Source organism: Apis cerana, linkage group LG10 (assembly GCF_029169275.1).
Source record: "Apis cerana isolate GH-2021 linkage group LG10, AcerK_1.0, whole genome shotgun sequence".
NCBI lineage: Eukaryota > Metazoa > Arthropoda > Insecta > Hymenoptera > Apidae > Apis > Apis cerana.
The window spans coordinates 6,091,768-6,119,436 of NC_083861.1; the positions used below are offsets into that span (position 1 = coordinate 6,091,768).

The window sequence follows — 27,669 nt, forward strand, 5'->3', positions numbered from 1 at the left end:
AAATAATCGAAAATAAAACATTTTTTTAAATATTAATCATGATTTTATGTAATTACGATAAAGTAGTATGTCTAATTCAAATTAAAATAATTATATATTTATTTAATTTACTTTTTTATAAATAATTATGAAATGATTTTGATATAATGTTGATAATCTATATATAATTTTATGTAAATTTATACAAATTAATAATCATTTATACATTAAAATTATTTTTAAAATTTATAAAAATATATAAATATTGTGAACAATGTAACATGAATTAAATAAAATTTAATTAAGATGGATTTCTACACCTGTAACCTTAGCATTAAAAGTCACTAAACTGTGAAATAAAATTTATATTTAAATATTTATATATAGAATAAAAGCATACGGAATAAAACAGAATAAACAAAATAAATATAATATATTTTTGGAAAGTGACGAAAATGTCACAAATATATGATTATTAATCAAATATTTGTTTGATTAATGTTAATAGAAATCATTTATTATTTGTATTTACGTTAAAAATATGCATACTTAGTACAAAATATTTTTTATGTATATATTTTAAAAAAATTATAAGAAATTAAGAAAATTAAAAAAATTTTTCCAGAAATAATGATTTTGAATGATAATTTTTCTTTCTTATATAAACGAATTTTAAACAAAATTAATTACTTTCCTTTAGTCTAGAATTCCTTTTTTAAATAAATAAACATATATATTAAGAAAAAAATAAATTTTTTAAAAATAAAATTTTGTTTTGTAAAATAAAATAAAAATATATTGCAAATAACTTCAAGATTACATCAAAATATTATATCTTTATTATTCATATAAACGGTATACAATATGTTACAAGTATATATATATATAATGTAGATATATATATATATATATATATATGTATATATATATCGCATGATGTGTGTATGTGTATGTGTGTATATATATATATATAATTAATATAATAATAATATATATATATAACATATATATATATATAAAATACATATATATATATAATATATATGTTCGTGTAAATTATATTTTTAAAGCTAGGTACATAGATGTTTGTGCAGTAAAATTCGAAACACTTTCCCTTATTTTTTTCTTTTATAATTCCAAATATTCGGACGTTGGCTGTAAAAGCCTTACTATAATTATGTACCGTAACCACAATTAGAAAATGTGGAAGGTATAAATGTAAAAGCCAAAAACATTTAGAATTACGAAACGAATCGAAAATATATTGTTGGTCATTGTTTAATATCTATGTTCATATCTCTTCAAGGCACATTTGAAATATAATCAGTATACTCATTTCCATATTACAGAGGAATTTACTAACATTAATTGTTCCTATCATTTTACTAATAGTGTCTAGAGTTAGACTTCAATGAAATTAAAAAAGTGAGAAAGAAAATGGGAGAAAATCAATAGAAAAATATAAAATATTAAAAACTCCTTTAGCCAAAATCACAGACAAGTCCCTTACTTTCTCAAACAGAGCACAGAATCGCATTTTTCATGGTCTTAATTCTAGAATAATAGTTATATAAATATTATATAAATATACATTCATATATATATATACGTAGTCTTATCAAATTATATACATATACGTATACATACGCTTCCTGATATCAGACATTCTCTAACAATAAAATTTACATTTCTTATTTTGCATACGTGACGTTATTATGTATATTTACATGTACGCACGTACAATATATAAACAGTGGTCTTTCATGTGTATATTGCGTATGTATATATATATATATATACATATACATATATTTATACACATATATTTTGATTATATCCTTTTTTGATATTCAGATCATGAAGGATATCTTCCATAATACTGCACCTATTTCTATGTACATAAAATGTTTACAGAACATAATGAAATACAGATAAAACGTTTGCCGATGATAATAACAAAAATAGTAACAAGTGACTTTGCGTTATTACGTGTTATCGTTACTACATATAGATATGATAAAATGCCCTGCTCATCGGCTTTGTTAAAGTTCACGGTTTATTACCGTTTCTTCTTGATTGTATTTATAATATTTTATATTAGAAAAATTAGTCTGCAAGATCAAATTCTTGCTTCGCCTACATCATTGCATATTATACGCTCACTAACACTCTCTTATTGCATGCACCTTTCCTTTTCTTGAATATTTACCTAGTCAGGTCCTATATGACTACAATACATCCTTTGTTGGAAGTTGCACAAATTTCCCAATGAATATCAATACACGGGCATTTTTGTTTCAAGTTATATAAAATGGCTATTATCTGCACTGCAGGTATTTATTAACAAGTATAGAATGCTTGACGTAATATTTTAATAATTACACGCAACTCAAAGTGAAAACTAGAATCTTTCTTCAATATATAATAGTAACAAGGTTATTCATTAACAAACTATACAAGAAACTATACTCCATAAACTACATTTGTGGGACATTTATGCAACATAAAAAAAATATTTTTACACATTAAGTGACAAAATTATGATAGCAGTCAGTATTAATATTCATATTAATAGCGATTAACGACATAGATATTAACAATAATAACGTAGCATATTTTTGAATAATTAAAACGTTATTATTTTTTTCTTTAACAGCAATCAAAGCAATTATTTCAATAATTCAGCTAATAAGAAATTGTATTAAGAAATAAATGAATAAGATTTTGGTTTACTTAGTACAAGTTTACGTCACGAATGACTGCTAAATACGAAAAATATATATCTCTTATGTATTATTTTTGGTAAGTTTTGTTCTGTTGGCGGCAACTGCTGCAAGACATGCCAGTGCTTCTAAGTCCGGCGATGCACACCACGCTATTAATATTTGTATAATTAATTAATTTGAATTAATTAAATAATTTAAACTTATATAATATTTATAATAATAAAAAATTAAATATAATATTAATTTAATAATTTCAAATATTTTTTCAATTTTTAAATCAAGATTATTAATAAAAAGTAAAACTTAAGTACATATTAAAACTTTGCAGATTGGAATGCAATTATATGTTATCTAACTCATAAAAACTTTACATGACATAAATCAATGCTTTAATTAATACGAAATTTAATTTCTAAATGAATTTTTTCTTTACAATATTTTTTTTACTTTTATACTTTAAGTCTTTAATATTATATGAAAATATAAATAATCTGAATAAAAATTTTTATGATATAATAATATTCCAATCTGAAAAATTTACAAAGTTTTATTTACACATACTTACATTTATTAAGTTCCTCAATTTCAATTTGCTTTGAATCATTTATAGCTGCTGCATTACGTGTAATACTTTGTTTTCGTGCTTTCCTTTTTTGACTTCCAACTAGAAGTTTTTCAACATCTTCTGAATTTTCACGTTCTGTTTGAGATATTATTGAATTGTTTTGACTATTTGTTTGATCATTAATATCAAAATTATTTTGATGTCTTTTATTATTTGAAGTTGATGTTAATTTTTGTGCAATTTTTTTCTTTTTCGTACGTTGTTGTTTCTTCTTTTCCTGAAATTCTTCTAAACTTAAAGATGGTAATGCTTCAATTTTCTTTTCTAAATTAAAATCCCTACATAAAAAAATGAAAATAATATATTTTTATTGCATATCATACAGTATTTTAATATATAACTTATATACAATAAAATTAAACTTACTCAGCTCGAAATCTTTTTCTTGCAGTCCAAGGTCCAAAATCAACTTGCTCTTCTGCATCTTCAGTTTCTGTTTCTTCTGGTTTTGCTGCTTCTACATTTCCTTCAGCACTTTATATAATATTTATATATAATATCATTTTTTTATTTATATGTATATATAATATAAAAATTAATTATAAAATATAAGTTACCTTTCAACAAGATGTTCCAATTCGCTACGAGAATTATTTCCACCTTCACTACTCAAAGAATCTGTTTTCTCACTGACATTCGAAGAAATAGAATTTCTTCTTTCATTTGTTTGGCCATCAGTGCTAAGTAAATTAATTAAAATGTTATTAATAATAAATTCACACTTTGCATATAATATGAATCTTATAAAATACAATAATTATTTACCTATAATTTCCAGCTTGCTTTCTTCGTTTAGGTTGTTGTCCAGAGGCACCAACATTTTTCATTTGTTCAGCAAGGAACTTTTGATAACGTAAACCTTTGCATGTTCGTTCAGTTCTAAAATTACTTTCTTCTGAAGGCATATTTGTAGATAAAAAATTATTTAATTCTGTTTTTTCATCTTCTATATCCTATATAATAAATATTAATATAAATATTAATAACAATTAAATAAAATTCTTAATGTTAAAAATATAAAATTTAAAAAAACAAAATAAATATTTAATTATTTAATTTAAAAAATTAATTAATTAAAATAATTATTTAAAAAATTAATTAAGAATATTTTAATTAAAGAGATTTCTTACATATTGATGCACATTATTATTTGATTCAGATTTTTTTCTTTTTTTTACATCAAAAAGATCAGCTTTACATTCTCTCTTATTATCAGGTGAAAAAGGTACATCTAAATATCTTTTCTTAGGAGGTTTTGGAACTTCAGTATCATTTTCAATCACAGAATCATTAATAGTCACTTGTTCATCTGCTACTTGTGTTTTTTGAGGAGTAAACAATGAACTGAGGCCACCTATTTGGGATTCATCAGCTAGTTTGCCCGGTTGAATTGATTGTCCATCTTGTTTGTCAGATTTTGAAGAATCGGAAGACTTATTTTCAGATTTTATATTTTCTATTTGCTCATTAGAATATGTTTCTGCCTTTTTATTTGTAGGCCTAGTATTCAAAGTACGTAAAGGAGGTGCTGGTAATTTGTACCATTTAAAATCAGGATTTGCATTTAAAAATGCATCTTTGTACTAAAAAACGATTAAAATATTTTTTTCAATACATTATGTAATTTAAAAGAAAATATATGCTGTTATATATTTTATATATAAGATATATATAATGCATTTTATATATAAGATATATATAATGTAATAATATTATAATTATAAATATAGCTTTTAATAAAAATATTTCTTTAAGATTAAAAATAAGTAATATAATAGGATTTACAACAAATTATATTGAATTATATTAACATATAATTACTAGAATGATATTTAATTTTTTTATTATGCAATCAACTTACCTCCTGTGCTAGATTTGTATATGAACGTTTTTGATCTGGGTGAAGAGTGGCCCACCATTCTCCAAGTACTCTTGTAACAGCTCGATTTTCTAAATGTGGGAAACCAGATCGCACTGAACCACGGTGTCGTTTACAAAAAATAAGAAAAGCATTCATTGGTCTCCTTGCATGGTGAGCTGGTTCTCTTAATTCTCGTGATTCCTAATTATTAATATAATTTTATAAATTCATTATTTCAATATATATTTATAAATAATTAAATAAAATAGCATAATTAAAATAAAATAAAAAATAAAAATAATTATCTTCTATTTTTGTTAAAATTTCATACAAAAATATTTTTATTTAATATCTTAAAAAATATAAAATATTTATTATAAAATTTAAATTAAAATAATTAAATTTTTCAAATTAAAAAATCTAAAGAAATATTGGAACAAAAAAATATTTAAAAATAAGTGAAAAGAATCTCATCTTTTAAATTTTTAATATTTTTAAGTATTTTATAATTATTTATACAAATTAATATATGTATTAATTTTTATTAAATTTTTTATTTATTTGTTAATAGATATATATTTTTCTTTTACATCATAACAATATTCAGTTGTGTTACAGCATTTCTGAAGCCTTAAAATCACATACCTTGACAGTTTGTAAGGTCACATATGCTTATCTGTATATTCACAGTTAATAGTAATATATTAAAACCAAGTACTTATAACAGAAGTAATTTTAAAAATTATAAACATATGTTATTAATTTAATAAATATATAATATATAAGTTTTACTGATATTGATTAAATATATATTTTTTAACAAATTATTTAAATAAAAAATTATTGAAATGATGTATTCTAAATTCTATTTTGTTTAGAAAAGATGAAATGTATTAAAATATTAAAAAATTAATCAATTATAAATATAAAAAGAGAAAATAAAAATATTTAATTATTAATTATTATATGTGAAAGAAATGTTTTAATTTTATAAAAATAATATAACATAATTTACGAATATAATAAAATAAAGTATTTATAATATTTATTATTATCTTTACTTATTTTAGTCTCTATTTTCCTCCATTCTTAATTAAAAATTATACAAATAACAAAAAAACGTAAATGTGAATATGACATGAATATCTTATTCATATACGCGCATATAAATGAAAAATAAAAGTAAATATATATTAATTTCAATTAGAAATAATCTTTTCGTTATTCATTCTTATCTTTTCAATATTTTTACCTTCATGATAAGTCAACTTTGTTACGAAATAACAGTGAAGTAAATGTATTAATTTATATTTTTTACGATATTATAAAATCAAATATTTGAATTGAAGTATCGTCTATAAATCACAAAAAGAATGTCATTTAATTGTTATATGATATTTATAAAAAAATAATTTTTCCAAAAAAAGATTTCGTTTCGTGATCCAAGAAAAAAAATCACGTCTATTTATGGTACAACGAAGAGAACGATCTGCAAATGCTTGAATTGGTAGAATTCAATGTCAAAAGAATGAAACATTCATTACATTCCAGAAATATTTTTTTTATAATCATATTAATAATATACTATATAAATTAATAATAATAATAGAAAAAGATCTCATTAAAAAAAAATATAGATGTTCATCGTTATAACAGGCATATGTTAATTTTCGTATTCTGTCTAATTACTTCAACTACACAAAGTCCAAAATATTTTCAGTAAATGTCGCAATTCTTCATTAATTTCAATTTATCTTAAATTTGAATCATAGATAAAAAAAAGACAAGAAAAAAATTATAAAGAAAATATCATAAAAATTGCTAGAACATGTTGCTTGTCATACGTCGCAGCTTTCGTTAATGCTATTGTACGTTGATTGTCTTGATCGTATTATTCCCATCAAATTTATAGAAATTTTTAATGTTTTGAAACAAATTTTCTAAGATATTTCACGTGAATTAAACGTTGAAGGGAATCATGTATTGCGTATTTTTTTGCAAAATTTCATGATACCTTTTTGATCATCTACTGACAGCTGCTGGTACAAATGTAAATACTGCATATAGTAATCTATACGTCTTTCTATGCACCGATGATCTGGCAAATATTTGAATGAAGTAAAATGTCTCTTTAAAAAATTCCTATTCACACAAAATGGTAGTATGTTATTGTATTATTCATTCCTGCGTCCCTCTCACTGTCAAATATTTATTAATCCAGAACTAAAGTCAAGACGTTGTTGTTCCTTTTAGTATGAACAGTCTCAAGACATTGTATAAATCCCATTTTTTGACTCAAAATCATCGCGAAAAAATTACACGTTCGATTATTTAAAACAATAAATTTATCCCTCAACAATATTACAAATTCACCATTGACACAAACGTATCAAAAAGCTTTTCGCAATTCGAGAAAAATACAATGTATTTCTCCCTACTCACCTTGCGTTGTTGCTCGTTGGCAGCCATTTCTGATTTCACTTGACAATTCACTCAGCGGCGCATAATAAAGATAAAGCTTCGGCACTGAGTGCCCTCTCTTTTCCTCTATATCTTGCTTTCTTTCTCTGGTTCTTTCCCGTGCACGAATTAACCTCTCCTTCTTATGTACTATTTCTATCTTTTTCTTTCTTGAATATCTTCGTCTACATTTGTTTCAAGTAACTCACGTGAAAGAAAATTTTCGCAAATAGTTTTGATATTTTATCACATTCTAATAGATTTATTAATAATTTTTAAAAACATTTCAAATTACATTTTACTCAAATCACATGAATACTATTATTTCAGCAATTTGTGTTTTCAACTAAATGTTTGTCGTACAAACGTCACGAATGTCGTGCAAACGTCACTATTAAAACTAGTCACGCGCTTATACTTGTTTCAAAATTTGAATTAACTTGAATGAATTAACAGATTTTCAATCGTTTCAATTTTCACTATAATTCTAATTATATTTGAATTTTAATTATATTAAATATTAAATTTTTGCTTTGTTTCATATAAATTTGCACATACAATTAAGAAAGCAATACATTAATGTTATAGATGCATATTTTCAATATCGTACGCATTGCGTTCAAAAAAGGGAAATGTTCGCGCGTGTAAGTACTTTACAGTGTTAACAATCGAACTACAGTAAAGTTACTAAAAGGAATTTTCTTTTTTTCTCTTAAAATTTCTTCTTTTGGAAAAAGAAATTTAAAAAAAAAAAGAATTAAAATTGCATACTATATTTAAATTAATGAAAAATAAAAATATTAATTTTTGTTTATAAATTAAATAAAATGAAAGTATATCATATATAATAAAAATATTTTTCAAATTATAATAAAAATATCAAAAAGATGATTACCAATGGAATATAATAAAAGATTAAAATAACTATATAACATTGTATCGTGCACACAATCTATAGAATATAAGATAAGTTATGCTTGACTTGTATTAATGTATGTTTACTATAATATCTCTTAATAATTGCAAACATTATTTATATATTTATTATGTAAAATAATACTATAATATTTTAATTTTATATTATTTGATTCTGATTTTTAAAGAGAAATTAATTTAAAAAAAATATATATTATTTTTTATTGTGAAATATGAAATTGAAATAAGTAAAAATATAAAAAATATTTTTGAAATATTTGTTTAATAATTTAATAAATCATATCATACATATTAATTATTTTAATTATTTATTTTGTTAAAAAGTAAAAAAATTAAATTAAACACTATGGAGAAATCACAGAAAATGCCAAAAGTTGCAAAGGTATGTAATTTTTATATTTTATCAATTATATATCGTTATCATTTATTATACAATCTAATATTTAATTAAAATAATTTTTTGTATAAAATTATTTAAATTTTATTTTATTTTAGGTTAAAAATAAAGCACCTGCTGAAATTCAAATAACAGCAGAACAGCTTTTACGAGAAGCTAAAGAAAGGGATTTAGAAATTTTACCACCGGTAAAAATTTTTAAATTTCAAATATTTTAATATTTTAATATTTAAGCTAAAATAATTAAAAGATATGTAATAAATATTATGTTTTTATAGCCACCAAAACAAAAGATCTCTGATCCTCACGAATTAGCTGATTATCAGCACAGAAAACGTAAGGCTTTTGAAGATAATATTCGTAAAAATCGTATGGTTATCTCAAATTGGATAAAATATGCTCAGTGGGAAGAGAGCCAAAAACAGATACAACGGGCACGGTATAAAATATAAAATTATTTTTATTTTTTAGTCTAAAATGATCTCACATTGATTCATAGTATTTATATATTATGATTATGTATTATATATAATTAATATATTATATTTTATTATTATATATATAATAATAAAAAATACTCTAAATTTTATATTAATAATAAATATTTGAAAACATGATGCAATGTTACTTTCAAAAATGTTATAAAAAAAAAAAATATTAAAAAAAAAAATAAATTGAATTATTTTATAAGATTTGTAATGAACTTATAAATTTCAGATCTATATATGAACGTGCTTTAGATGTTGATCATAGAAATATTACATTATGGCTCAAATATACAGAAATGGAAATGCGAAATCGTCAGGTAAACCATGCTAGAAATTTGTGGGATCGTGCTGTTACTATATTACCAAGAGCAAATCAATTTTGGTATAAATATACTTATATGGAAGAAATGTTAGAAAATATTGCAGGTAAATTTTTTTCTTATATTTTTAATTTAAAATAATATACTATAAAAACTTAATAATTGAAGAATTCATTTAGGAGCACGTCAGGTATTTGAAAGATGGATAGAATGGGAACCTGACGAACAAGCATGGCAAACTTACATTAAATTTGAATTAAGATATAAAGAAATACAAAGAGCTAGACAAATTTACGAACGATTTGTAATGGTTCATCCCGAAGTTAAGCATTGGATAAAATATGCTCGATTTGAAGAATCTCATGGTTTTATTAATGGTGCTCGCAATGTTTATGAACGCGCTATTGATTTTTATGGTGACGAAAATTTAGATGAAAGATTATTTATTGCATTTGCAAAGTTTGAAGAAGGACAAAGAGAAGTAAAGAGATTATATTAAGATTATTTTATTATAATATCCAATGATAATATTTAATGCATCTCATATTATATATGTTTATGTTATATATATTTTTGTTATAGCATGATCGAGCTAGAGTAATTTATAAATATGCATTAGATCATATCCCAAAAGAAAAAACACAAGAAATTTATAAAGCATATACAATACATGAAAAGAAATATGGAGATCGTTCAGGTATTCAATTTTAATAGATTTAATAGATTAATAGATTTATCATAATGAATTTTATATATGTATAATCATATATATTATTATTTATAGGTATTGAAGATGTAATAGTAAGTAAACGAAAATATCAATATGAGCAAGAAGTGAAAGAAAATCCTTCTAATTATGATGCCTGGTTTGATTATTTAAGATTAGTAGAATCAGAAGGAAATGTAGATATTATTAGAGAAACTTATGAACGCGCAGTAGCTAATGTACCTCCAACTAAAGTAAGAAATTACTATCCAAAATAATATTTTAAATAGATATGTTATTATAAATATATTATCTTTTAGGAAAAACAATTTTGGAGAAGATATATTTATCTTTGGATAAATTATGCTTTGTTTGAAGAACTTGATACTGAAGATATAGAAAGATGTAGACAAGTCTACAGGTAATTAATATTTTTTTATTAAAATTAATAACTTGATTAATGTATTTATATTTTTTTCAGAGCTTGTTTAGAATTAATTCCTCATAAACATTTTACTTTCTCTAAAATTTGGTTATATTATGCTAATTTTGAAATAAGACAAAAAAATTTAATAGCAGCTAGAAAAACATTAGTAAGTAATAATTTAAAATATTTATGAAACTTAATAATTTCTTTAAAAAAATAATAATAATTTTATTTTAACTGATTATAGGGTATGGCATTAGGTATTTGTCCTAGAGATAAATTATATCGTGGATATATTGATTTAGAAATACAATTGAGAGAATTTGATAGATGTAGAATTTTATATGAAAAATTTCTTGAATTTGGACCAGAGAATTGCACAACATGGATGAAAGTATACAAATTTAAATAATTTATTACTTATTATAATTTTATAAACACGTAATAAATAATTAAAAATTATTTATTAATATTTTATTCAGTTTGCAGAATTAGAAACACTTTTAGGTGATGTGGAACGAGCACGAGCTATTTACGAATTAGCTATATCACAATCAAGGTTAATATTTATAAAAAATTATTTAAAAATCATTTCTTTTAATAAATTTCTATTATATTGTATTATATTATTTTAATTTTGTAGATTGGATATGCCAGAACTTCTATGGAAATCATATATTGATTTTGAAATATCACAAGATGAAACAGAAAATGCAAGGCAATTATTTGAAAGATTATTAGAACGTACACTTCATGTTAAAGTAAGTTTAATATACAATATAAAATGCATTTTATAAAAATTTATTTTATATTATTAACTTATAATATATAAATTATATTTAGGTATGGATAGCATATGCTAAATTTGAATTAGCAAATTCAACAAGTGAGGATGATTTTGATAATGTTGTGTTGGCAAGAAGAATCTTTGAACGTGGAAATGATGCTCTTAGACAGAATGGTGATAAAGAAAGCAGAGCGCTACTTTTAGAAGCATGGAGAGATTTTGAAAATGAAAAAGGAGATGATGAAACTCGAGCTAAAATTATGGAAAAAATGCCTCGAAGAATTAAACGTAGAAGACGTATCGTTGGAGAAGATGGAGTAAAAAAATTTATTATATTATTTGAAAATTATTTTAAAAAATATTTTTTTTATATTTGAAATTTTTATTTATAGAGTGATGATGGTTGGGAAGAAATATTTGATTTCGTATTTCCAGAAGACGAATCACAGAGACCTAATCTTAAATTTTTAGCATCTGCTAAGGCTTGGATAAAAAATAAAGAAATTAGTGAAAAAAATGAAAATAATCAATTAGATTCCAATAGTTAAAAAATTATTTTCGTAAAAAAATTTTTTTTTGTAAATAAAAAATAAATTTTTGTTTTTTAATATGTAAATAAAATAACGAGTAAATGAAAATATAAACGAAGATTGATTAATTTTAAATCTTTTTAAAAACATTGATTATATTTCAAATCTTAAACTAAACCAAGCTAATAAATAATTATATATTAATTATTATACTATTAAGTAAATTAATTTATTAAATAGTTAATAAATTAAATAAATAATAAATAGTTAAATACTTAAAAAATTGAGATTTAACTCTTTTAATAGTTTTAAAATAAAATAAGCAACTTTATTTTAAAATGAAAATATTGTTTAAAGAAAAAAAATATAGTATTCAGTAACCCTTTTATTATATATTTTTAATATTTTTAATGTACAGTTTTATATTTCACAATGAAAATGTAAATTTATAAACATACATTACATACATTAATCCCAGATGTTGTTTATTCAACCACTTATGCAAATATAGTATATAAGTGAAAAGTACAAAATATTCTTTGGCAGTCATGCGTTTCTTACCACAACAGACTAATTTATTAAAAAATTTCGATGTAGATAGTAAACAAAATTAATTTTTTTCCAGCTTATACTATAAACAAACAATTAAAAAAATTTTGTGAAAAAGCAAGTAATTCTAGTTATAAAACGCAGATCTGCTATAAATTTTAAATGCCTGTGAAGGCAAAATTGTATTAAGCTATTATAAAAAAAAAGTTTATATTATTTTTTCAAATTATATCGCTTTGTACTTGTTACAATATAGTGAACTGTAATATCAGTTTGATATAATTATTAATCCCTTTAATTTATTCATTATTCGTATTATTTATTTGTCTTTGTAGAATATTTTTTTTTTTCATCACTTTCAAAACCGGAATCTAAATCATCACTTAAACATTTCTTTAATGTATAACTTTTAGAATGTTGTTGTTGTATATCTCTGTGTTCAATTGATAATTTTTTAATGCAACTTATTAATTGTTGAAAAAAATTAGGATAACTATCATATCCAGGAAACATATTTACATCTATAATTGCATATTTTCCAGTATGATTTTCAATAACAACATCTACACCAACCAAAAGTAATCCAAAAAGTTCTGTAACTCTTTTGACAATTTTTTTTAATATTTCATATTTTGGTTTTACTGTCATTGGAATGTCTTCTTCTGTAAGAATTGACCATTTAGATTTGGAACCGCTTTTACATATATCATGAGAACTAAAAAATATTGTATTTAATGCAGTACAGTCTTTTTCATAAAAATTTTTGAAACTAGGTCTTTCAACTACATGAAAATTTTCTCCAACTATATATATCTTATAAAGGATTGCATTATGGTTGACAAATTCTTGGGCTACACAAGGAGGCTGACAATCTTTTACACCCTGTTCATTAAAAATTACCATCATCTATAAAAAAATATTTATTATTAATTTTTATAAAACATGTTTTAACATAAATATGAATATATTTAATAAAATACCTTATGTGCATCATTTGAACCCTGAGCGACAAGTGGTTTACAAAGAAAAGGAAATTTAATACCTGCCATTTTTAACAATGATATATTTTCAACAATATTTTTACTTTTAATTTCTATAAACCTTGGCGTAAATACTTCTAAAAAACAAATATACAAGTTAAAATCTATAATTTAAAATTTAATTTTTTGTCAAATTATTTGTTAATAAAATTATATTTTAAATTAAAAATTTTCATTTACCATTGAGTTGTAATTGTTCTTGCAAGATTTCATAAGATTTATAACGATTTATTAAAATACTAATATTATCCAAAGGATCAATAACTATTATTTCAGGATGTTGGCAGAAATATTCTTTCATTTTTGAAATAATTGCTTTGGCCTAAAAAATATAATTATATACAATTAATTATAATTAATTGTTACAATTGTTTATAATAAACATAAAAAAAATTTGTTCATACATTTTGATCACCATATTCAGCATGTGCTAGTTTATCTGTCATTTTGTATATAAAAACATGAAATGGTCCCTGAGGTTCAAGATCAGAATTTATATCAATCTAAAATTAAAGCATCAATTTTAAAATATTATAATCGAATATAAAATATTACATAAAAAATGCACGTACATAACCTCACATTAGTTTATGTAGTATAATTTTTTAATAATAATATAAAGAAACTTAAAAACTAATTACCATTTTTAATAGAAAACCTTCAGACTCACAAACAGTACAAAAATCATTCCAATTAAATTTCTGTCGCTTTTTTTCAGATATTGAGTAACCAATGACATACTTGTCGCACATTTTTTTTCGTGTTGTTTTCTTATATAGAATATAATTTTTATCCATTAAAGCGTATACAGTACATTATTTTAACAATCTTCTTAAGTATGCTATACTTTATTAATATGTTTTCTACGAGATTCTTATATCAACTAATTTCATATTTTTTCCAAAATGTAAGGTTATGTTTGAACCGTTTAAAAAATATTCGTTTACAATATTATTGTACTTTTTCTGGTTGTATACATTTTATATTCGGTTTGTAAAGGATATTCATTTTCTGAAATTTATACTTTATGCACAAATAGAATTATTATTATTTATTTTAAAATATATAATAAATGATCACAGGTTAGCGATATTACAATGACAAGCACATTCCACATTATTTATGCTTAATTACACGAAACTTATAATAATTCAATATATAATATAATTATCTAAAGTTATAATTCTATTTACAATATTTTAGTAATATTTTTCATCATGTATTTAATGATCCTTTGAAGTCATAAATATTACGGAATATGTCACCGCCGTTGCATCTTCAATTGCAATATTTGCAATATACTTCATATTGATGATGAATGTAGCGTGACGGATTTTTGATCAAATCAGCAATTTTAAATTTCTCCTATGCTTTGAGTAAGAGACTAAAAATAAATTAATAAAATAATATAATTAAAAATATAATGGAATTAAAATTTATTTTTTTTAATGAAGATTTAAAATAATATTATAATAACGTTTAAATTTAAATAATTTAATTTCTTATTTTCAATTTACATGATTCAATTCAATTTCAATGATCCTAATGTATAATTATTTTATATTTTATATATAGTATTAATGAAATTATTTTACTTTTGAAGATTCATTCCAAGAAGTTAACATTTCTTTTGTAATGTAAATAGGATCGTTTTTGTCAAAATCAACTGCGTTTTCTCCATCTGATCGATTTTTTGTCAACATTCGAACTTCTCCAAGAGAATATGAACTGGAACTTGGCATGTATAATTCTCCTTCAGATCGTGAAATATCGGATAAAATTTCGATCTAAAACGAAACAATGTTCGATAAAATCCAATTAATAACAAATTAATAACAAAAAATTAAAAAAATTTTTTGCATATGAACAAAATTGAAAATTAATAAAAATGAACTAATTTATTTTTCTCGGTTAATTGAATAATTAAATCAATTTTTCTTACCTTATTTGAATCTATCGTAGATATACTAGATATACCATTAGATAATCTAAACATTTAGAAAAAATTTTTTTTAAATAATAATAATTAATAATATTTTTACAATATTTTTTTTAATTAATCAAAATAATTTTAAATATAATAATGATTGAAATAATAAAAAAGAAATTTATATTTAATTTATATTAAATTTATATTTATATTTAAAAACACTTATTTATTAAAAATTTATTAAAATTTTTTTTTCCAATTTATATGATTATTATTGTTTACCTATATTCTTGATTGAGTAAACTCGAATAATTGGTATCAATATACGTAGAAGAAAATTTTTTGTCTAGATCATCGTATACATTCGATAAAATCCTTTTTTTTTCCAATAGATTATATGAAAAATTATTTTTTATTTTATCATCGACACTCGATTCTGCAATATGCCTAAATTCGTTCATATTCTGTGAAAATTCTGGATTATTCGATGACGTTTTCGAAAGATTTTTTGACGAAGATCGAAGTGATATGCAATTATGCAAAGAATTAGATGATGAAACTTGTGAAAAATTATTATCAAATTGTTTATCATTTTTCTCTGTGTCTTTAATAGAATGTAATTCGACAGATTTTTCTTTTTTTAAATCAAGACATTTATCAGAGATTTCAAAATCATTATGTTTCATATTTTCATCATTTGTTATCAATGATATTTTATTAATGTCATTTAAATTTGTATCTTCATTACGCAAATTTATTTTTTCATTTACATACATTGCATTATATTTTTTATTTCCATTTGATTCATTAATAATGTTCGATACAGTTTCTGTAGAAATTAAATTTTCACTATTGATTTCCTTTTTCTGTATATCAATATCCTTCGAAATAATATTTTCATTATTTTTTTTAGAAATATTATTTACATTATCAATTTCTGCGTTTTTTTTTAAATCAATATTAAAATTTATTTTATCTACTTCTTCGTCTTGAATATTTTCATTTTTAGATTGCGATATACTTTGATTACGTTTTAATTCATCTTCCGAATTAGGAATTGATTCAATGAGAATAGAATTTTTTTCATCAGATTTATTTAAAATATTTTCTCTCATAATTTCTCCGTAACATTTAATAGTTTCAGCCGCAGTAAAATTTCTTTCATTTGGCAGATGTTCTAATTGCAAATCTTGTTTTTCAGATCTCATTTTCTCGTCATTCGATTCCCTTTCTTCAATTATTTGAATTTCATTTGAACCTATATTATTCGAATCTTCGACAATTAGCAATTTCAAATTCTCAAAATTTGTCTCGTCGCTTTTCAAGTTTTTCAGTATCAATGGTATGATTTCATTTACGTTAAAAATATTCTTTATTTTACCTTCTGTTAATCGCGTTTCTTCACGAAAAACACGTGCGATTAAATTTTTCGAGCATCTCGCTTCCGGTTCAACCTGTTTCAAAATATCCGAGCAAACAATATTTTGCAACGTTCCGAAATTTCCTTTTTGAACCTCATCATCTTTATCTACTTTCAACGAATTTATCTTCAAAATTGTTGTCTTTTCTTGAATCTCGTCATCGATCAATGATTTTGAGATTTCTTCCATTATTTTCGTGTCATTTCCGTTTTTCGCGTCAATACTGGAGGATTGAGGATAGTTGGAGGAAGTGGTAAGGTTCGAGCTATCGTTTACAATTCGAAATAAACGTGTTTTGTGACGAGGAATTTGTTTTGAGGCATTAATTCCTATCGTTTTTCCATCTTTGCTAATATCTTCGTTAGATTCAGACGTTTCTTCTTGCGGGAATTTCTTCCAAACGTTCAATCGATCTTTCATTAACGAGTTCAATCGTGTCGGAAATTTACTCGAGATTTTTGGAGCAGCATATTTTTTTTTCGAATCGTAATCTTTTTTTGTAAATATTGTACTTTTAACCCGTTTCATTTTATTCACATCCCATTCCTTGCTAATATTTTTATTCGCCGCTGGTAATCGATCTTTAACCGTTGAACTTTTTATCTTCGATACCGTGCTTTGTTTGGTTCTCGATTGCGTTGGGCATTTCCTTTTTTTATATATTTTTTCTTTGCTCAATGATACAGGATCAATCAATTTTTTACTCGTTTTTATCCTTGTTGTATCATCTACTTGATATTCCTCAAATTCCGGTCGCGAAAGAAATTTATCGATCGTTTTCGTGGATTGAACGATATTGTCGATTATTTTATTGTAAGAGGATAAAACACCATCCAGTTCCTCTACAGCAGGTTCATACAGGGTGTAAAATTCGTCCGATCCTTCCGAATCTTCCGAGGAAATTATACTCAGGGACAAAATATGACTAGAATTTTCTTTATCAATTTGCGACTTTTCGAGTTTCTCATCTTTGTCGCAATATTTTTTAACGATATTACTGAAACGTTTATCTATCTCCTTGTACCGTTCTTCCTCTTTCTCTGTTTTTCGCTTTTCACAAATCTCTTTGTGTCTTTTTTTGTTGATGTTGTATATTTCTTCAATTATGTTACTTGGTAATGGTAATTCATCGTTTACTTTAGAATCTGCCAAAGATAAAGAATATTTAAGTTTCTCATTGTTATCTTCTAAAATACGCGTTGAGTCTTGTTTCAAATTTGAGCAGATTTCCTTTTCCTTTTCACGATTTCTCGGTTTCGAGATCTGTTCATCGAATCGTATTTGTTTCTGATCATTTTTGACAGATATTTTTGAATTGTCTGCTTCTTCTTCCACAGTTTCATTCTCCGATTTAAGATTTGAAATTTTTTGAATCGATTTCTCGCTAATGGATTGTGTTAATTTAAAATTCATCGTTGATTCAAGATTTTCTTTTTTCTCAAGATTCTTCATTAACGATTCCTCCGTTTTATTTTCGATTAATTTTTCATCATTTTCCACGAAAACGCTGGAACACTCTTTCGACACGATATCTGTCCTCTCTAATTTTTCAGAAATTTCTGTTCCATTACCAATCTCATCGCTTCCTTTCTTCCCATTCGTCGATTTCATACTACTTTTACCATTATTATCATCCGATATCCTCACAATTTTCTCTTTCTTTCTAGGGGAGAATCCATTCCTTTTGCAAAAATCATGACAAATCATATAAGTCCCAACATTTGGATTCTCTTGCACAAAAGAAGAATCCGGTGATATATGAATATTTTCTAAATTTTGTGTAATCAGTTCCCCTTTTATATTCACCGATGGACCAGCCTGAACAATAAACGTGCTAATCTTTCTATCATTCTTGGTTTCGTGTTTAGAAGAATATGTCCGATTCTCGTCTTTCTTCTTCTCGTTATTTTCGCGTGTATTGTCCATAAAAGGCGAAAGTCCCAATTTTTGAATATCGAGCCTTCTCTGTTGCGAGAATTCCTTGTAACGATCGTCGGAAGTTTTGAATTTTGGCGCGGAAAGATCGACAATTCTCTTTGTCTTGGCCACGAGCTCCTCGCGGGACGACTGCTGGCTTTCGGTATCGATCCATCCATTCGCTTCTTGAAATTTAAACGCCACACGCTCACGGATGTATAATAATTGATCATTTTCGTCGTCGAGCGGCGTCTCATCCGTGTATCTGAAATGAAAGGTGTAATATTTTATATTGATTTTGTTAAAAAACATGGGGAACAGAGATGAATATTTTTAACGGAGTATCTTGACTATCTTAATAAAAGTTTTGGGAAAATTTCGAATGATAACAATTTAATGTATATAATATAATGTATATAATATAAAGGGTTATCTCAATGTGTACTATGATAATGTTTCTTTATGTATTATTGATATAATCAATACATATCGAAAGATATAGAAAAAAATATAGAAATATAGAGAAAAATGTTTGATTATTATTTAAAACTTTGCATATTTATATTTGCATATTGTACATATATTTTCTATATCTCTTTGTATTTTTTTAGCAGTTTCTAAAAATATGATAAGAAAATATTTTATTCTAAAAAAATAAGTACAATAAAGATAAGTATATTACTTTTCATAAGAATTAAGTAAAATATTGAAAAAAAAAAACAAGTGACAGTTCCTGTCAATACATGAGTTTAAAAATAAATATAAAAAAAATAAGCAGATTAAAGAGGAAAGATATGTATTGCATGCCACCTTCTGTCAGATTATATTCTCCTAATACAAAATCGAATTTTTGGACAAAAATTTTACAATCGCTCAGGGAATTTCGATCTTAATTTTTTTCTTAAATATTTCGTTTATTCTTCTAATAATATTAAAAAATACTTCGAATAAAAATTGAATGAAAAGTTTCGAAAGAGCTACATCAATTTTTTCGTAAGTGAACTCATAGAAAACATATTAAATTCAAGTTTATTTCTTTAAATATTTTTTTATATACATTTTAATGCATCAATTATTATTGTATTCTCTATAAAAAAAAATATTTGATTATATATCTTTTTAATCCTATTATAGTATCTCTCAATCCTATATATTCCTATCGTTTCGATTATCTATATTTCTTAATCATTTAGAATTAAGAAAATTGTTGAAAAACTTTCTAGATATTCAACAAAATGAATACTACGATAGGTCAGTATGAGGAAATAAATATTTCAAAGATAAAAATAGATAAGTACATAAATTCGAATTGGATTCAGTTATCACACCGCCCCCATTGGGAGTTTCACTCCAGTTTTATCAGAGGGGGCCGCGGGACCGCCGTTGGCACGGGTGGGGGCCCGAGTCAACCCAAAGGCGGTCCAAAGAGGTGGCGACGCTGGTGTGGCCCCGGCGTCGCCCAAAGCATTTCGGAGCGCATTGTCATTCGCCCCACTAAGAAATGCCAATACAGGCAGCGCGTGGAGAGCACCGGAACAGTTCAATAAGTGTTCCGCTGCTCTCGAACGCAAGATCAGGCCACCGTGGGGGTTTTAGCCGGTAAGAGTCCGGCACTACCTCGATCTTCTCCCCCAAGGGGACCGAGGTGTCCTATGAGGATTTCCCCCACGTAAAAAAAAAAAAAAAAAAAAAAAAATAAATATTGAAAATTAGATAAAAATTCTTTAATCTTTATTCATTTGTTTGAGGATTGAAAAATTCAAAATTTGAAAATTCTTCTAATTAAAAAAATTCTAGAAATTAGAATTTATAAAAAAATTCTCGATTTATCTCTTCTTATGTTATAATATAAAATCGATTTTTCGGACAAAAATTTTTCTATCACTCAGAGAATTTCGAACTTAATCTTTTTTCTCGAATATCTCGTTTATTCTTCAGAATATTAAAAAATGCTTCGAATAAAAGTTAAATGGTTTTCTAATTTATTTCTTTCAATGCCATCGTATAATTTATAACGGTAAATATACGATAAATACGAAAAAACTTCTGTTAAATTATGTTCTCCTAATAGAAAGTTCAATTTTTGGCCAAAAGTATCGTTCTATTGTTCGAACATTTCGAAATTTCCAAGAATTTGACGTCATTTCCAAGAAATGTAGAAATTCTAAGAACCGGGCCTCATTTCCTGGAATTTTAGAGATTCCGAGAATTTGACGTCATTTCTCGGAAAAATTTTTCGATCGACCTCCTATCGTATCATGTTCTCCTAATACAAAGTGGAATTTTTGGACAAAAATTTTTCTATCGCTCAGGGAATTTCGACCTTAGTCTTTTTTCTTGAATATCTCGCTTATCCTTCAGAATATTAAAAAAAGCTTCGAATAAAAGTTGAATGGCATCGGAAGGGCTACATTACGGTGACCTCAGTTTTTTCGTAGGTGGACCCATAAAAAAGTTATCAACGTCAATGATATTTGTTTAAATGGAATCGTGTAATTTTTAATGCATCAATCGATGTATCCCTGTATTCTCCATAAAAAAGCATTAAGGCACATATACTAAAAAACCATTAGTTTAAAAGATATTTAATTAATTGAAAACTATACGTTTTTTGTTATATGTGCCCTAATACTTTACAGAGAATGCAAGGATATATCAGCTGGAATGTTAAAAAGTATATACTTCTATATAAAAAAACAACATTCACTTCTATACATCCTTTATGCTTCTACATGTAAAAAAATAAATAACGGAGGCATGTTCCTCTCGCGAAATGCTTCAACTTTTATTTGAAACATTTTTTAATATTCCCAAAAACAAGCGAGATATACGAGATAATATTAACCGGACACCGGGTGCATTATGTTATGCAATTAGTCATTAAAAACAATGGATCCATACCCAATAATAAAAATACAATGTTCAAAGTATTTTCGAATTTTTAAAAAATTTAAAAAAATGATAAAAACGCACCAGAAATACGAGGAGATATGCGTACAAGCAGTAAAAATTTAAATATATGTATAAATTGGGAGAAAGAGTGCTTTAAAGCTCTAAAAAAATGGCTACGACAAGGGGAATGGTAAAAAGTGAGCAGGAGTACGGTAAATGTACGATAAGTGTGAAAAAACTCCTGTTAAATTATGTTCTCCTAGTAGAAAATCGAATTTTTGGCCAAAAGTATCGTTCTATTGTTCGAACATTTCGAAATTTCCAAGAATTTGACGTCATTTCCAAGAAATGTAGAAATTCTAAGAACCGGGCCTCATTTCCTGGAATTTTAGAGATTCCGAGAATTTGACGTCATTTCTCGGAAAAATTTTTCGATCGACCTCCTATCGTATCATGTTCTCCTAATACAAAGTGGAATTTTTGGACAAAAATTTTTCTATCGCTCAGGGAATTTCGACCTTAGTCTTTTTTCTTGAATATCTCGCTTATCCTTCAGAATATTAAAAAAAGCTTCGAATAAAAGTTGAATGGCATCGGAAGGGCTACATTACGGTGACCTCAGTTTTTTCGTAGGTGGACCCATAAAAAAGTTATCAACGTCAATGATATTTGTTTAAATGGAATCGTGTAATTTTTAATGCATCAATCGATGTATCCCTGTATTCTCCATAAAAAAGCATTAAGGCACATATACTAAAAAACCATTAGTTTAAAAGATATTTAATTAATTGAAAACTATACGTTTTTTGCTATATGTGCCCTAATACTTTTTTACAGAGAATGCAAGGATATATCAGCTGGAATGTTAAAAAGTATATACTTCTATATAAAAAAACAACATTCACTTCTATACATCCTTTATGCTTCTACATGTAAAAAAATAAATAACGGAGGCATGTTCCTCTCGCGAAATGCTTCAACTTTTATTTGAAACATTTTTTAATATTCCCAAAAACAAGCGAGATATACGAGATAATATTAACCGGACACCGGGTGCATTATGTTATGCAATTAGTCATTAAAAACAATGGATCCATACCCAATAATAAAAATACAATGTTCAAAGTATTTTCGAATTTTTAAAAAATTTAAAAAAATGATAAAAAACGCACCAGAAATACGAGGAGATATGCGTACAAGCAGTAAAAATTTAAATATATGTATAAATTGGGAGAAAGAGTGCTTTAAAGCTCTAAAAAAATGGCTACGACAAGGGGAATGGTAAAAAAGTGAGCAGGAGTACGGTAAATGTACGATAAGTGTGAAAAAACTCCTGTTAAATTATGTTCTCCTAGTAGAAAATCGAATTTTTGGCCAAAAGTATCGTTCTATTGTTCGAACATTTCGAAATTTCCAAGAATTTGACGTCATTTCCAAGAAATGTAGAAATTCTAAGAACCGGGCCTCATTTCCTGGAATTTTAGAGATTCCGAGAATTTGACGTCATTTCTCGGAAAAATTTTTCGATCGACCTCCTATCGTATCATGTTCTCCTAATACAAAGTGGAATTTTTGGACAAAAATTTTTCTATCGCTCAGGGAATTTCGACCTTAGTCTTTTTTCTTGAATATCTCGCTTATCCTTCAGAATATTAAAAAAAGCTTCGAATAAAAGTTGAATGGCATCGGAAGGGCTACATTACGGTGACCTCAGTTTTTTCGTAGGTGGACCCATAAAAAAGTTATCAACGTCAATGATATTTGTTTAAATGGAATCGTGTAATTTTTAATGCATCAATCGATGTATCCCTGTATTCTCCATAAAAAAGCATTAAGGCACATATACTAAAAAACCATTAGTTTAAAAGATATTTAATTAATTGAAAACTATACGTTTTTTGCTATATGTGCCTAATACTTTACAGAGAATGCAAGGATATATCAGCTGGAATGTTAAAAAGTATATACTTCTATATAAAAAAACAACATTCACTTCTATACATCCTTTATGCTTCTACATGTAAAAAAATAAATAACGGAGGCATGTTCCTCTCAAGTGAAATGCTTCAACTTTTATTTGAAACATTTTTTAATATTCCCAAAAACAAGCGAGATATACGAGATAATATTAACCGGACACCGGGTGCATTATGTTATGCAATTAGTCATTAAAAACAATGGATCCATACCCAATAATAAAAATACAATGTTCAAAGTATTTTCGAATTTTTAAAAAATTTAAAAAAATGATAAAAAACGCACCAGAAATACGAGGAGATATGCGTACAAGCAGTAAAAATTTAAATATATGTATAAATTGGGAGAAAGAGTGCTTTAAAGCTCTAAAAAATGGCTACGACAAGGGGAATGGTAAAAAAGTGAGCAGGAGTACGGTAAATGTACGATAAGTGTGAAAAAACTCCTGTTAAATTATGTTCTCCTAGTAGAAAATCGAATTTTTGGCCAAAAGTATCGTTCTATTGTTCGAACATTTCGAAATTTCCAAGAATTTGACGTCATTTCCAAGAAATGTAGAAATTCTAAGAACCGGGCCTCATTTCCTGGAATTTTAGAGATTCCGAGAATTTGACGTCATTTCTCGGAAAAATTTTTCGATCGACCTCCTATCGTATCATGTTCTCCTAATACAAAGTGGAATTTTTGGACAAAAATTTTTCTATCGCTCAGGAATTTCGACCTTAGTCTTTTTCTTGAATATCTCGCTTATCCTTCAGAATATTAAAAAAAGCTTCGAATAAAAGTTGAATGGCATCGGAAGGGCTACATTACGGTGACCTCAGTTTTTTCGTAGGTGGACCCATAAAAAGTTATCAACGTCAATGATATTTGTTTAAATGGAATCGTGTAATTTTTAATGCATCAATCGATGTATCCCTGTATTCTCCATAAAAAAGCATTAAGGCACATATACTAAAAAACCATTAGTTTAAAAGATATTTAATTAATTGAAAACTATACGTTTTTTGCTATATGTGCCCTAATACTTTTTTACAGAGAATGCAAGGATATATCAGCTGGAATGTTAAAAAGTATATACTTCTATATAAAAAAACAACATTCACTTCTATACATCCTTTATGCTTCTACATGTAAAAAAATAAATAACGGAGGCATGTTCCTCTCGCGAAATGCTTCAACTTTTATTTGAAACATTTTTTAATATTCCCAAAAACAAGCGAGATATACGAGATAATATTAACCGGACACCGGGTGCATTATGTTATGCAATTAGTCATTAAAAACAATGGATCCATACCCAATAATAAAAATACAATGTTCAAAGTATTTTCGAATTTTTAAAAAATTTAAAAAAATGATAAAAAACGCACCAGAAATACGAGGAGATATGCGTACAAGCAGTAAAAATTTAAATATATGTATAAATTGGGAGAAAGAGTGCTTTAAAGCTCTAAAAAAATGGCTACGACAAGGGGAATGGTAAAAAAGTGAGCAGGAGTACGGTAAATGTACGATAAGTGTGAAAAAACTCCTGTTAAATTATGTTCTCCTAGTAGAAAATCGAATTTTTGGCCAAAAGTATCGTTCTATTGTTCGAACATTTCGAAATTTCCAAGAATTTGACGTCATTTCCAAGAAATGTAGAAATTCTAAGAACCGGGCCTCATTTCCTGGAATTTTAGAGATTCCGAGAATTTGACGTCATTTCTCGGAAAAATTTTTCGATCGACCTCCTATCGTATCATGTTCTCCTAATACAAAGTGGAATTTTTGGACAAAAATTTTTCTATCGCTCAGGGAATTTCGACCTTAGTCTTTTTTCTTGAATATCTCGCTTATCCTTCAGAATATTAAAAAAAGCTTCGAATAAAAGTTGAATGGCATCGGAAGGGCTACATTACGGTGACCTCAGTTTTTTCGTAGGTGGACCCATAAAAAAGTTATCAACGTCAATGATATTTGTTTAAATGGAATCGTGTAATTTTTAATGCATCAATCGATGTATCCCTGTATTCTCCATAAAAAAGCATTAAGGCACATATACTAAAAAACCATTAGTTTAAAAGATATTTAATTAATTGAAAACTATACGTTTTTTGCTATATGTGCCTAATACTTTTACAGAGAATGCAAGGATATATCAGCTGGAATGTTAAAAGTATATACTTCTATATAAAAAAACAACATTCACTTCTATACATCCTTTATGCTTCTACATGTAAAAAAATAAATAACGGAGGCATGTTCCTCTCGCGAAATGCTTCAACTTTTATTTGAAACATTTTTTAATATTCCCAAAAACAAGCGAGATATACGAGATAATATTAACCGGACACCGGGTGCATTATGTTATGCAATTAGTCATTAAAAACAATGGATCCATACCCAATAATAAAAATACAATGTTCAAAGTATTTTCGAATTTTTAAAAAATTTAAAAAAATGATAAAAACGCACCAGAAATACGAGGAGATATGCGTACAAGCAGTAAAAATTTAAATATATGTATAAATTGGGAGAAAGAGTGCTTTAAAGCTCTAAAAAATGGCTACGACAAGGGGAATGGTAAAAAAGTGAGCAGGAGTACGGTAAATGTACGATAAGTGTAAAAACTCCTGTTAAATTATGTTCTCCTAGTAGAAAATCGAATTTTTGGCCAAAAGTATCGTTCTATTGTTCGAACATTTCGAAATTTCCAAGAATTTGACGTCATTTCCAAGAAATGTAGAAATTCTAAGAACCGGGCCTCATTTCCTGGAATTTTAGAGATTCCGAGAATTTGACGTCATTTCTCGGAAAAATTTTTCGATCGACCTCCTATCGTATCATGTTCTCCTAATACAAAGTGGAATTTTTGGACAAAAATTTTTCTATCGCTCAGGGAATTTCGACCTTAGTCTTTTTCTTGAATATCTCGCTTATCCTTCAGAATATTAAAAAAGCTTCGAATAAAAGTTGAATGGCATCGGAAGGGCTACATTACGGTGACCTCAGTTTTTTCGTAGGTGGACCCATAAAAAAGTTATCAACGTCAATGATATTTGTTTAAATGGAATCGTGTAATTTTTAATGCATCAATCGATGTATCCCTGTATTCTCCATAAAAGCATTAAGGCATATATACTAAAAACCATTAGTTTAAAAGATATTTAATTAATTGAAAACTATACGTTTTTTGCTATATGTGTTCTAATACTTTTTTACAGAGAATGCAAGGATATATCAGCTGGAATGTTAAAAGTATATACTTCTATATAAAAACAACATTCACTTCTATACATCCTTTATGCTTCTACATGTAAAAAATAAATAACGGAGGCATGTTCCTCTCATGAAATGCTTCAACTTTTATTTGAAACATTTTTAATATTCCCAAAAACAAGCGAGATATACGAGATAATATTAACTGGACACCGGGTGCATTATGTTATGCAATTAGTCATTAAAAACAATGGATCCATACCCAATAATAAAAATACAATGTTCAAAGTATTTTCGAATTTTTAAAAAATTTAAAAATGATAAAAAACGCACCAGAAATACGAGGAGATATGCGTACAAGCAGTAAAAATTTAAATATATGTATAAATTGGGAGAAAGAGTGCTTTAAAGCTCTAAAAAAATGGCTACGACAAGGGGAATGGTAAAAAGTGAGCAGGAGTACGGTAAATGTACGATAAGTGTGAAAAAACTCCTGT

At 25.8% G+C, this 27,669-nt stretch overlaps 4 protein-coding genes across 4 annotated transcripts in view; 1 reads left to right on the forward strand and 3 right to left on the reverse strand.

Moving 5' to 3' along the window:
* Positions 1–1,220: 1,220 nt before the first annotated feature.
* On the reverse strand, positions 1,221–8,052 carry LOC107994520 (HMG box transcription factor BBX). The gene is made up of 8 exons (XM_017051483.3): positions 7,634–8,052; positions 5,192–5,392; positions 4,461–4,913; positions 4,096–4,283; positions 3,888–4,010; positions 3,697–3,804; positions 3,271–3,608; positions 1,221–2,854 (listed from the first exon to the last, which is right to left on the reverse strand). The coding sequence occupies exons 1-8, from the start codon at positions 7,658–7,660 to the stop codon at positions 2,766–2,768; spliced, it is 1,527 nt and encodes a 508-aa protein (XP_016906972.1). The 5' UTR covers positions 7,661–8,052; the 3' UTR covers positions 1,221–2,765.
* Positions 8,053–8,581: 529 nt separating this feature from the next.
* Positions 8,582–12,714, forward strand: LOC107994504 (protein crooked neck). Its single transcript, XM_062080938.1, has 14 exons — positions 8,582–8,969; positions 9,083–9,172; positions 9,263–9,423; positions 9,702–9,898; positions 9,972–10,273; positions 10,375–10,489; positions 10,577–10,752; positions 10,819–10,919; positions 10,980–11,091; positions 11,173–11,319; positions 11,408–11,484; positions 11,569–11,686; positions 11,769–12,029; positions 12,105–12,714. Exons 1-14 carry the CDS (start codon positions 8,934–8,936, stop codon positions 12,258–12,260), a joined length of 2,049 nt encoding a protein of 682 aa, XP_061936922.1. The 5' UTR covers positions 8,582–8,933; the 3' UTR covers positions 12,261–12,714.
* LOC107994503 (inositol-tetrakisphosphate 1-kinase) lies at positions 12,610–15,147 on the reverse strand. Its single transcript, XM_028665109.2, has 5 exons — positions 14,473–15,147; positions 14,236–14,334; positions 14,012–14,153; positions 13,772–13,908; positions 12,610–13,697 (listed from the first exon to the last, which is right to left on the reverse strand). The coding sequence occupies exons 1-5, from the start codon at positions 14,626–14,628 to the stop codon at positions 13,107–13,109; spliced, it is 1,125 nt and encodes a 374-aa protein (XP_028520910.1). The 5' UTR covers positions 14,629–15,147; the 3' UTR covers positions 12,610–13,106.
* Positions 14,868–27,669, reverse strand: part of LOC108001145 (uncharacterized protein PF3D7_1120600-like) — a 74,252-nt gene continuing 61,450 nt past the window's right edge. Inside the window, exons 5-8 of the mRNA XM_062080936.1 lie at positions 16,044–19,364; positions 15,774–15,819; positions 15,427–15,618; positions 14,868–15,215 (exon numbers count right to left, since the gene is read on the reverse strand). Coding sequence (XP_061936920.1) covers positions 15,186–15,215; positions 15,427–15,618; positions 15,774–15,819; positions 16,044–19,364 — 3,589 coding nt within the window. The 3' untranslated portion in view covers positions 14,868–15,185. The remainder of the gene's footprint in view (positions 15,216–15,426; positions 15,619–15,773; positions 15,820–16,043; positions 19,365–27,669) is intronic.